Consider the following 13,315-nt stretch of genomic DNA (forward strand, 5'->3'; position numbering starts at 1 on the left):
CTACACCAAATGCTTAGCATATGAAACAAAAAGACATTTTATAAAATACATTCCTAGAAAAAGTTCTGAATTTTACAATGCCTGCAGTGAAAGGATTCTACTTATTTTAACAAATAAAACTGAAACTTAGCAGGTTAATATTGGCAGCATATAGCTTCAATAAAAAACATGTGTTTACTGCTGTGATCTACAGGTAACGTTAGTCACAGGCATTCATGGAGGCAGTCATGCTCCAAAGGCATACCTACACAACAGCAGGAGAAGCAAATGCCAGTGTCGCACGACTGATCCACAGCTATTCTTTGCACTTGTTTTTAATTCTTTGCAAAAAAATAACTCCACAACTAAAGTCAGAATCCAAGAAAACTGAGCAAAGAAGCAAAAGATATGCTTTATAATTTCAGCATTTCTGTTAGAACTAATAGCTACTGAAGAAATATTTTTGTTTTTTTCCAGCTGTTTTGATCTTGTTTTCTTTATTTCACTCCCATTCATTTATCTGAAGAGCCAAAAAGCCTAAATATGCTTTATAGTACCACATAGGAAAGCAGATGCAGTATTTCTCCTCACAGGACTCCAGACTGTTCTTATATAATCACAAAGGACCTTTCACCTCTAGCACTAATATGCTGATAAAAACCCCTCCCTTTTTACCTCACAGAACATTTTCAGTTCTCCAAGTGGTGAAAAAGCATCCTTACCTTCTTTCTAGGCCATATCTCTCTAAAATGACTGCAGTAAATACACAGCAGTTTCATTCATTTGTGCATGTGCACACAGACACACAAACATACACTTGAGGATGTCTGTGTGCACATCCTGAAGCAACACCCAACCTCATTATTTCCAATCCAAGGCACCAATTTAAAACTACCTAACTGTAAGGCTTTGTTAACTGTAAGGCTTTGTTAAAGTGATCCAAGTTCTACTTACCGCTGGTAGGGCAAAGAAAGATATAGCAAATACTGAAAAACAGGATGCTATTGTCTTCCCAATCCACGTCTGGGGAACTTTGTCTCCGTAACCAATTGTTGTGACCGTTACCTAGGCCAGAAACAAACATTTGATTCACTGCAATGCAGCACCTTATTTTTTTTCCCAAAAAAAGTAGAAAAAACGAAAGAAAAGAAAAGGTAGAGAAGTATCAAGAGATACATATGGATCAACAATGTTTGGATCTGTGCATAAGGAAACCACAGGAGTATGCTAAACATCACTGCAGGTTTATGCTGGTTTTAGGTTTTTCAGCGGGCACTCACGGCCACTGCTTTGAATGTAACAGAAGCCTGGATCCAGGATAACTGTTCTCACAGCTGGTAGCCAGCTACTTCCACCCTCCCAAAACAGCAAGGACTGGCCCTGAGGGCTTGAAACCACAGGCTTGCAGTTTTTCTGCTTTTGCTTTAAAAATACAGCTCCACAGGGCTGAGTAAAAAGCCTTGAAAACACTGACTCACAATCAATGCACGGACACCTGTCAAGCTCTGCAGTCAGTCAGAAACACTAGTGTGGGAGGGTGAACTAAAATACAGCTAACCCCACACTCAGCATTTTTGTGTTGGGTTTTTTTTTTGTCCCCCCACCCCACTCCTTTACAGTTTTCTGCCACTCAGAATTATGGTTAAACCACAAGATGGACCATATTAATGTACCTGGATCTGTTCATTGCTTATCAGGGTGCAACAGGTAGTCCCTAAGGGGTAGGGAGCCCAGAGTCAAGGGAAATAAAATAGCCAGGAGATCAATACCTCCCCGGTCAGGATTCAGTCCTACAGGATTCAAGCAAAACAGACACAGAAGGAGCAGCCAGGTCCAACCAAGAGCCCACATTATAAAAAAACAGCACTGGAGCAAGGCAGATCTGATATCGAGGCAAGAAGTTCATCCATCGGTCAGGGTTAGGATGAGGTCCAATAGTCAATACATAAGTCCAACACGGATGAGGCAATGCCAAAATATAAACCCTCAGGTTGAAGTCGGGATCAATTTACTGCATAGCCAGGCATCACTGCAGTCACGTTAGAAATGATCCCTCTTCTAGCAGAGTGTTGAGCTTAATAGAGCCCAAGGCTGTGGGTGGAGGCCACAGGTGATGCTGATCGGGGTCATTAGGTTAATTAGTGCCCTCAGGGCTGTGACAACAGCCTTCTCTCTCAGAAAGGCACATCCTCACACAGGTTTGGGATCATTAGGGGCTTGTTGTAGAGGGATTAAATCACTGTGAGTGTGCCAGGATATCCCTGAAAAGCTGTAGAGGCAAGGAGGGCCCAAGTGGGACAGAGACTTTAGGCGGTTCCCAATGAGCCCCAACAGGCTGGAAGAGAATCAGGAGCCCGGTGGTCAATAAAGAAGCAGTGCTGTGGGGGGAATCAGCGTCCAGGTGAAGGTTGCTCCACCAGAAGGGTTTGTAGTGTAACAAGGGCCAGCCGCTCCTCAACAGAAAGTGGCAATGGCTGACCAGCTCTCCTCCAGCACAGCGCAGGCAGGATATAAGCACCCAGGATGGAACCCAAATAGAGGCATTGGACTGAGGGTCCCAGGTGTGATTGGAGTCATTAAGGCTTTTAGCAAACTGACCCCTGACACTGCCACAAAATGGTATGAGAAGGATAGCCTGTATCCCTGAGAAGTGGAAAGCTTCTGGTAAGGAGAGGAAGAATTGTATCACCAATACTAACCACTGGGGAAATCTTTAAATAGAAAAAAATGTGTTTCTGTTTGGGAGCACCAGCCATAAACCCAGTACCATTCCCTTCACTTTGCCTTGAATAGTAGCAGAAACACAGCCAAAATGGACTTAAAAGAATACGTACATTTACACTGACTACAAAAGAGGATGTGGAAATATTGCCTTTTATGGGAAAAGTTGCTGACAAATACTTCAATATTATACAAAAGTAGGTTTCTCAGAAGAAACTATTGGCAATAAAGGCACAGGAAGAATATATTCCTCCTCTCAGAGTAGTTCTACAGAGAGCTGAAGGGAAGATTTGTGTGAAAAAATAAGCAGCTACCACCAAATTGAGTTTTTCCAAGTTGAAAAAAAAATTTTGTGTTTATTCATCATTAATTTCTCACTTGATGAAGTCAACTTTGTAGTATCTGTATCCTTTAATGAATATTCTTATTTTGAACTGCAAACTGCTCTCAGCAGCAGCTCTGCCCTGCCAGATGTTTGTCCAGATTTAATGCAGCTTGCCCATAAAGTGACTCAGGTGCTGTGGACTACCAGCAGTACAAACAGATGAGTTTGCCAGCCCCCAAAATTAAACCAGACCCCCCAAAATTCAGCTTTGAAATACAGTATGTGTTAGTGGGGAGTGGAGGAAGATAAAGCAGTGTTTCTTTAACAGCACTTGAGCTCCTCAGTGCACCCAGATGACCTCTTAAAGTCTGTGACTTTTCCTTCCTTTTCCTCTCTTTTTTCTTATGAAAGGCTTCTTGGTTTTTTGTGGTTATTTTTTGGGAGTTGGGTTGGGGTTTTTTTTGAGTTCTCCAGCACTCAGGACTTAAAAACAAACTGCAGTAATGTTGAGCTGCCTTAGTGTTACTATGGAAGACAGCATGAAAGCTGTAACCACAGAAAAGACGATTTTCCATCTCCACAGCAGGCATTTGGCTGGCAGATTCCTGCAGGTGTCTGAACATGTCTCAAAAGTTTCTCCCTGGCTACCCTAAGAGGGCTTCTTCTTGGTAATCTAATTAGTGCATTGAAGTATGTGGAAAGGATTATAAATAATGTAACTCTCTGGCTTTCTTTATCACACCAAAAATATTTTTCTACTAGTATATCCAAAAGTTATTATTTATCCGCTCAGACAATGTTTAATAACTAGGCTTTGGAAAACAGCACCTCCTTCATAACTCAGATTTGCTATGACACATTCCAGCTGGTATGCCCATGCTCTAACACGGGCTCTGAACACACATGTGCACACTTCAAAACAGGAAGAATTCTAATTCAGTAGAAGTCAATTGAGCTTCTTGCATGCTTTAAGATAGGAAGGTGTCCTGAAGTTTGAAGAGTCATAACTGCATACCTCAAAAAAAGTATTAAAGTGTTTCAAGCAGCTACTCTGGCATGGAAATATACCACTGGAAATTCTGAGCAACTGATCATGAGTACCTCTAACAGTTTACTGTTAGTTACAGTTTACTGGAGTGACTATTTAACTTCAGTTCAATGGTACAGAATAGTCCAGTTTGCAGCAAAACCAGTAAGCATTACCAACAGCAAGAGACAAGTACAGAAGGGCAACGGAAGAGAAGCCTTCTACATGCCTTTCTTCTTTCCTCAAGAAAACATACCCAGAAAGGACAGAAAAACTGCTGTGACATGGGTTGCAATTCTGGCAGACTGACAGTGCTGTTGGAAATGCATGTTCTAACATGCCCTTACTTCTGAAAGTGGCTTCATATAAAATACCACAAGCCTTTGATATCTCTTTGCAGTTTAATCTGTGTGCCTGCCAAATCCAGGTGAAACAACCTTGCATTTAACTGGAGTGGGTGAATGCAGTTAGCATTTAATTACAACTCTCATTCATTCTTTATTTTCCCTTTTCTTCATATTTAAACCTTTCAGGTCATTTGTATCAAGTTCCGCAAGCTTGCACTTTCTACTCAGAGCAAAACGTTACCCATAATACATTCTGTGGTTTTTGTCAGACACATAAGACTTTCAAATACTTGCTACAAAGATTTTTTTTTCCTGTGGTTCAGCTTTGAAAGGCAAAAGTGAAATCAAATTTCACTCCCTAGTAACTCCACATCTGTGTTTCTGTGTTACAGAAGATTTGAAAAGAAAAAGAAGCTGATTCACTTTGTCCTTTGTCACTGTTCCCAGCTGTGAACTGCACCTGCACCGTGACTCACTAATGCTGAGAAGGCCTAGACCTCTGAAAAGCTTAAACAACAATTTAGACAGTGTTCTTCGTGTGCCTCGCACAGCTAGAGAAAGACAAAGCTGATTTTATCTTGCTGCTACACAAAACAAGTTAAGTTTTGGAAAACAACAACAAAACCCATTGAACACTTTACAAGGCATATACATACCCTTTGAAAGACAGATTCCATGTCAACTATCTCAAAAAGGTAAAGAAATGCACATTTTAAACTCATCTGATAGTCTGCAAAAATGAACTGCTTTTAAATTCCTTAAGTCCAAAATATTAATAAAATATGCTCGTATGAACACATTCTGACTTTTTTGACCTTAGTTCTTTACTCTTTACTCAAAACAAGCCTGGATAATTAGAGCTAAAAAAAATTAAAATACGGTAAGGTAGAAAAAGTACACTGGCTTCACATGAAAGTTCTATTACATGCAGGAATAACCCATGAACGAATACACATGGGCAGAACTGGATGCTAAAAAACACAGATAGTTCCCAGTTCCCAAACTGATTGCTGAAAAGTGTTTGGTGTTGTTTTTTTTTTTTGTATTCCACTGTACCTTGCTCCCCTCAGTTGGATAAGTGGTTCTTCTTCCTTCCCATTCAGTTCTGAATTTGATTATTTCTGACCTTTTGCATTTACAGACCTACGAATTACTTTATGAGACACCAAGGACACTGTGCAGAGCAAACTTGAACTACCATCCTTTAGTGATTACATATTAAATTAAGACCTCCTTATTAGCAAACTATATGCTTTCCATTTCTTTCACTGGTGTCATTCTATTGCACATGGTACTACAAACCTCTTTGGAACTTCACTATGCTAGAAAAATATATGAGATATTTCTTATGGATTTAGCAAAACTGGCACAAACTTGTATGGGAGCCTCTAACTCTGCTGAACTTCCCACAAGCATCCCAGCTTTTAATTAGATGTACTTCACAGAGTACTCAGCTAGACCATTAGTAAAAGCAGAAACAGTAGCTGCGTTCCAGTGCATTCAGTCGTTTGAACACAGGTATTTGAGCTGAACTACTCAAGTAATAGCAGAATAAGTGAGCCTGCATAGTGGTTTGTTTTCTTAAAGTACACATGGGGTATCTTTCATAACTTCAATTACACCCTAATTGTTTTACTTTTGCTTTTAAAACAGCACAGTCTGTGCTTCTGGGATATTTTTTTTCCCCTCTACTAGCCAGATGTTATTTCATATATTTCCTCAAATAAAACCATGAGGTTTTATCTTCTGAAAACTTTATAATCTGTCTATTGAGGACTTTAACAAGTGATTGTTGTATGGGCTAGACCACAGTTTCATTTCTTTACAGCATACTAAATAATCAAGTCCATCTGGCCATTTAATGGATTTTTCTTTTTTACTAGATTCTTCTTGGTTTTTAGTGTTTTGCACAGTCATAGGTGATACTCTATAAATGAAATGAATACCTGACAACTTAATGACAGGAATTTAATGTTTAAAAGATTTTCATATAGAAACACTTAAAAAGTGGTAACTCAGGCTACATATAATATAATTTACATTTCTATATACTTCATTGAAGTAGAGGCTTAATTTAAGGATTAGAAACATACATGTATTAGGAACTTTTTATCTGCCTCCCCAGACTTACTAGTTTATTTGGATGCAGACGAAGAATTGGTTTATGGCCCAATAACCATATTGGCACTTTTCAAATCTCTTATCTAAGAACAAGTCCAGTTTACTGTGTTTCAAATCACTGTCAAAATGTATCCTTCTCTCTCTGGAAGTTGGTGACTTTGCATCCGTTCTAGTCCCCTCATTTTTCTCTGTCACTGGTACCGATGTCATGGATTTTCCCTGGGTTTGTTATAAAGAGACAGTCAGCTCATAAAATATATGAGGTTCTCTGATGGGGAGATGAGACTACAAGAGAAGAGGTGGTTCGTGCAGCAGCTAATAAGGAAGGAAAGAATGAGTCACAGTGAGAAACATGACGAGAAGAGGCATATGAAGGGTGTGTAGAAAAAAATCTGGTCTCTTACTCTGTTCATAGCTGTCTACTCATTTTTCAGCTGATTCTGGGCATGCATACAATAATTATCACAATGCTCTCAAAATCCCAGTTTTCCTCTTAATAATATTTTTTTCTTTATTTCACAAAAGGTCTTACACTGACCCCAAAGTAGTCAGTGAATCTGTGAAGTTTTGCCAGCTGCTTTTAATGGAGCTTTTAATTTACTGTGCCTCATGGAATTATTGAAAAAAGCCAGGAACCTGTAACCTTCATCATGGTCTGCATTATTACTGAGTGAGCTTTACACAGAAAGATCCAAAAAATTAAGAGTCATTAATCCAAATTCCACAAACAGAATATACTTTTAAAGTTATGTACCTTTTGCAGGTAACTAAGTAGAATTTAAAAGAAGTGTTACAGCTTTGGAAAGGTGTTTATACACTTTATGAAATGTGGATTTAAATGTGGACTTCTGTATTTGTAAACATTTGATGTCCTTTGCTAATGACCTGATATCATGCTTTCCCAAGAAGGTTTAATACCAAAATAATTTAAATGCATTTAATTTTTTGTATATTTTTATAAGGTTGTCAAGCTTCACTATAAAAAAAAATGTTCTGTGAAGAAAGAAATGACAGATTTTTTGAAAAGGTCACAACTTCAACAGAAAATCTTGTGCATTAAGTTTGCACACACAGTATTTTGGTAAAGACTTACCACACCCCACCAAAGGGCATCAGCGTAGCTGGAGAAACCTGTCTTTCCATCCTCATCGACTGCATCCTTCTCAGCAAGATAAACAAAATAGGATGAAAAAATTAATCCCAAGAATCCAATGTATAATGTGGTTATGAGTTCCTATTAAAAGAGAAAGCAAAAAAGGGTTACATCATGTATATTCTATCATTGTAAAACATTGTAAATAACTGGGGGTATTTTGCATCATGGTAGAAAAATTAGTAAGTTATATTTCAGGTGTGAAATTCACTTCCAATAAAACAGGTAGTTCAGTGACTTGGTTTCTATTTATATCAGACTAAAGAATTCATGAAGCCATCATGTATACAAGATCATCTTGACAGCTAAATGTTGGTTGGGACATTTCTCCTGTTTTATGTCTTGTGAAAGGGAATCATTTAAAAGATGTGCAGTTGAGATGCTTAGGAATATGGTTTAGTGCGGGGCTTGGCAGTGTTAATGGTTGGACAATGATCTTAAAAGACTTTTCCAACCGAAGTGATTGTATGATTCTATGATTCTATTCCATTTAAATTTACACTCAAAATACTAAATGTTAATACATTTTAAATATAGTAAAACAGCTTTAGAAACGCACATTATGAACAGTACAATAAAATAACAGTTACAAAATAACAACTGTGTCTTGTGATTATGACCATATCTAAGCAAGAAACTTGTGTATCTTATATTTAGATTGCTTAAGACTGAATATTGATGCCTTAACAGTTACATGTGAAGATAAAATAAAATCTTAAGATAAAATATGTCAGGTAGGTGTAACCTGCGCTTCACCCCTGAAATACAAAGACTGTTTAAGGCTAGGCACTTTATTAGAAGGAACTTTTGTTAGGGCAGGATACAGTTCTTGCGAAGGTACCAGCTTGTCTACAGGATTTTTGATAGGAAAGTTGTATCAGAATGGATGTGACTTAGATACAAGATTGCTATAGTCTTCAAGAAAAATGTCCTTGTGTATTTAAACAAGCCAAAATGTGTGGTGTCACAGATGCAAAAATGTGTAAAGCTTATAAAAGCAATGGTACATCATAATCAAATGACATATTCACCTATTCCTCAGGAAAATCCAATGCCTAGTTATGAGGGAAAACAGTTTATTTTAATTACTTAAAGTTTACAATGCTTCAATAGTTAATACATATTATTCCTTTATTTTCTTTGCACATTTTTAGCTACTTTTATTTTGAAACATAGTCTTGCTACATCTTCATTGGCATCTTGCTTAAATTACTGACAGAGTTACTTTTATTTCCTTGGATCCAAACCAATATGGGAATTAAAATAGTCCCATAACATAGATTTAATATAAAAACCTGCCTAAGAAAGATTGCCTCAACTTATAAAGTACATTGGATATTTTTGTAACACTACCCATGTTTCTTAAACTGTTTGTGATGGAAGGTTCAGGTTTTACCATCAAACTTCATTCAGATTTTTTTTTTCATTTCTTTCTTTTCATTTCCTTATAAGAGCTTTCTAGGAAAATGTAGCCCTGATAGTTAGCAAGTGCATTCAACATCAGGAACTCCATATACTCTTCCTTCTGCTACAGCACTAATTAAAATTCAGGTTCTGCAAGTTTTTAAGCAATCTTGGAACAAAGCAAAGTAGGTGTTTTTTTTAATATAATCATTAACTAATGACTTAAATAACAAATTTTTCTAATATTCAATTTTGCCCACAGGTAAGGCTTTTAATCTAATCCTTAACTTTTTGCAGGCATGTCTGCTAAACAAGGCAGCTGAAAGAGGAAATAAAACGAGATTTCAATAGTTCGGATTTCTATGCTGGTCACCATTCTCTTCTCAACTTTTTCTCTAATGGTAACGATACATCGTGTAGATGTAGATATGACTTCATTGCTCTGAAACATTCCTTGCATTTACATTTATAGTTGATTATTTGCATTTCTTCCAACTTTTTGGTTTGCCTACACATTGTTTTTTCACTGCAAGATAAAACTGACACCTGACACTGTAAGTTCAGTGATCCATAAAAACTACAACAGAAATGGAGACGAATTCTTGTTGCCTGCTTACAAAGGAAACACTCTGCTTTTATCTCTAGTAGATTTGTAACTTCCTTCCACATCAATAGAAATATTTTAGTTACACTAGGCATGTTGCTTACACCTCAGATATTAACAGATTTTACACATTATCGAGGAATGGCCATCACTGCTTTCTTTTGATTTAGTCTCAGAGGACAGAATTAGAGAGTGGATGTTAACTGGAATAATTCCACGTTCAGTGTTGACTTTTTGAGAAGCAGGCAGAAAGATACACTTTTCAGAAGTGCTCTGCATAGTCTTATGAATTCCTTTTAAAGTGGTTGAAATATTAACAAAATTAACAGAACTGCTCAGCTTATTTCACCATTGGTAGCTCTCTGCTCCAGTCCTATTCATCTAAAGACTGAACTCACATAATGCACAGATGAAAATGTAATGACTTAGACTTATTCTAAATGTTATTCCCTGTTATATATGTATAGAGAGACTACATGCTAATATTTAATTCTTAAGAGAAATGGCAGCAATATACTGCATACTGCATTTAAGAGAGAGGGCAGATAAATAATACATGCTTCAAGACATATGGATAGACTGGTGCCTACCAATGACAAACAGTATGAACTGATACATGTTCTGAAAGCGAAGTGCATTTTGCAGGAATCAGGTCTTAAAACTTTACGTTTATATGATTTTTTTAATAGACGAGCTTAAGAATAAAAAGTGCTGCCTAATACAAATTACTTTTCATTGGGGACTTTCAGATATGTATATGCAAAGCAAACAGCAAGAACAAAAAACAAATACGCACAAAGCTAAATTTGAGTATTGAGAGACTTGAGTCAACACATTTTTTCAACTCAGATATTTGTATTTTCAGTTATGATAAGGACAACACAATACAAAATTCAATGCTTAGGAAAAATACCGGAAAATCCCAAATTCACAACTCATCAGAACTCCCTCCTCAAAGCAGTAGAAGACCTCACAAAGCAAGGTAAGGCATAAGTAAAACTAATTGAGAGGCTTACAAGCTGGAGCTGGGTTGGCTAACTCAGTTTTTCAGTAAGTTGCATGATTTTTCCATGTCTTTCCATCATCACATGTGATATTAACTCATGTTTTGTTGCTTTTGGCAAGAAATGCTTGTATAAGCTCAACCTGCTGAAAATAGAAGAACATCCTAGCCAAATCAGGCCTGAGTGAGCTAATACAGCTATATGCAAAATTCCAAAACACATGGAAATCATTGGTGACAAATTTAGTAAGCTCTTCTGGGCCACAGAGATCCAAGTGCTTGCTATTTTCACAGGTCACAAAGACATGAATTTATTTTCTCACATTGTTTAAGGGTTTAGGGTCCCATTTTTTCCTGAAAGAGTACCAAACTCAACAGATAAATCAGGACCTTGTACTCTGCCTGTAAAGAAAAATCAGCTGAGGTGTTTTTGTTTGGGTTTTTTCTTTTTTAAACAAACATTTATTTAAGAGACTGGACAGGAATAAAGGTTCCATTTTCCCTTCCGTTCAGTGCCATGCTAGGGTTTCAGCTACATTTGTCCAATGTCAATACAGAACTGTGTGGGGTTTGGTGCGTTTTTTTGTTTTTATTAATGTGTTAGTGGGTGATCTGCTTTGACAGGCACTACAGATCTGTAGAGTTTTATGTATCATCATAATCACTTCTTTGGATTAGCAGAATTTCAGGTGCGTTTATTTACAAATTCCCTTCTCCAAGGGTATTTTTTTTCCTTTTAAATCATTGAACTTATTTATGTTTGTGGTATTTAAGACTTAAGTGTTGTATTTTGGAGATCGTATTTCCAAATTTTTGACTAAAACACTGAACACCCACAGGAACAACTTCTCTCAAACACCTCTGTCAGTAAGGTTAGCAAATGTTGAGGAAATGTACTTGGATATAAGCTCTGCCATAAGTAGATAGGCAATGCAACCATAGTAAATGAAGACCACACAGACTCAGAGTATTAAAGTCATCCTGCTGCACAGGATCAAAGCAGGCTTTATCCTAGAGCACCTTAGTGTGCCTCAATGCTGCACAGCCACCGTGACATAAAATTTCCTACACTACTAGGGGAAAAAGTAAAGGGAAGAAAAGTGGCTTTTAGTATTAGATTAATCTTTTGGACTAAGTATCACCCATTCTCTGCCTCAGAACATGAGTTTTCTAAATAGCAAATAAATGTCTACACGGAAATATCTATTTGTCAGTATCTGGAGAGCAAATCTCCACTCATAAAAAGTAGATTAAAGAACCACCCTTACAAGTCTGATGTAAAGATTCATAGCACAGTATTAGCCCTCCACAGTATGGTATGACAAGCAAGGTTTAAAGGCTAAAGTTTATTATGCTCATAAAGCTAAGTCAACTTTTCATCAAGAGATTTCATGAAGCCCCAAAAAGAAGCCTTCATCTATAATTTTTTTTAAGTCTGCACTAAGCATTTAAGCTCTTCCTGAGTAACGAGCTTTCACACACAGTATGTGTTTCAAAGCTTTAAGGCATATACAACTATTAACAGCCAAATTCACCTCTGTGAATGCTCTCTTGAAAAAGTAGATTTATTTGCATACTATCATAATAGAATTAGTACTTTTATGTATAGAATGAATTAGAAAACTCCTTATTCAGGCAGTAAAACCAGAATAATTTAAATAATTGACTTGTTCTATCAAGGCTTTTCTGCTTGTATTTGTCTTTCCACAGAACAACCGAGCTAGGAATACATCTATGAAGACAGTGGGCAGTATTTGCAATATGAAAAGTGGCCCACTCAAGTGCATTTATTAAATTACATAACACCAAAGAGTACAGCAGTTAATTTAAAAAATGATACTGATGCTGATACTCTGTTAGCTACTGACCTAAGTTAAGAATAGTGTTCCCATTTTAAAAGTAGAAAGAAACTTGATAGACTTCTAAACTATTTTCTCTCTTGCTACAGTAACTGGTCATTTAAACAAGTCTATAGTTTGAAGTTTACGAAAAGAATATAGTGAAGTAAACAAAATGGTGGGGATCTCTAAAGATCTAATACCTGACGATGTATGAAAACAACCGATCCTAACAGTCGCCAGGTGCCACCCTGTCGATCTACATGAAGCATGCGAAGTATCTGGAGAAACCGTATTCCCCTGTAAGAAAAATAAGACATTAAATAAAATTAATGATTGCGAACAATACTGCTCTAACTATATACAGTTGACTACATTCACTAACATACTGCTATACTAGAGAACTGTGATAGCATTGCCCCTGGCTAGGATTGCATCTTAGACTTGATGCATCTCAGTAGACAGTATGTTTAGATCACGTTTCATTATATTCAAATATATTCAGAAATACTGCCTAGGATGGCAATTAGTTAAACAAAAAGATTTTAAAAAGTCTAAAATATGTGCTTTCAGACTCAGAGGAACCTTGCATATTTTACTTGATTATGATTCTCAAATTCTTCCTTTCCAAATAAAAACACTGCTTCAAGTTTTGCTAACATAAGTAGGAGCAAACTTTTTCTCCATTTGCCAAAAGCAGAATGTAAACCAAAGATGGTATTACTGAAGTCCTTTTTGTGTAATTTATAGAAATCATCTAACTGAGAATAGATAAAATGTGATTTTAGGATAA

At 36.9% G+C, this 13,315-nt stretch overlaps 1 protein-coding gene across 1 annotated transcript in view; it reads right to left on the reverse strand.

The window, feature by feature from the left end:
- LOC104272719 (potassium voltage-gated channel subfamily KQT member 1-like) overlaps positions 1-13,315 on the reverse strand; it is a gene marked incomplete at its 3' end in the record, with an annotated part of 46,976 nt that overhangs the window by 3,185 nt on the left and 30,476 nt on the right. Inside the window, exons 6-8 of the mRNA XM_009867790.1 lie at positions 12,726-12,822; positions 7,614-7,754; positions 934-1,044 (exon numbers count right to left, since the gene is read on the reverse strand). Coding sequence (XP_009866092.1) covers positions 934-1,044; positions 7,614-7,754; positions 12,726-12,822 — 349 coding nt within the window. The remainder of the gene's footprint in view (positions 1-933; positions 1,045-7,613; positions 7,755-12,725; positions 12,823-13,315) is intronic.

Source organism: Apaloderma vittatum, unplaced genomic scaffold (genome assembly GCF_000703405.1).
Source record: "Apaloderma vittatum isolate BGI_N311 unplaced genomic scaffold, ASM70340v1 scaffold2724, whole genome shotgun sequence".
Lineage (NCBI taxonomy): Eukaryota > Metazoa > Chordata > Aves > Trogoniformes > Trogonidae > Apaloderma > Apaloderma vittatum.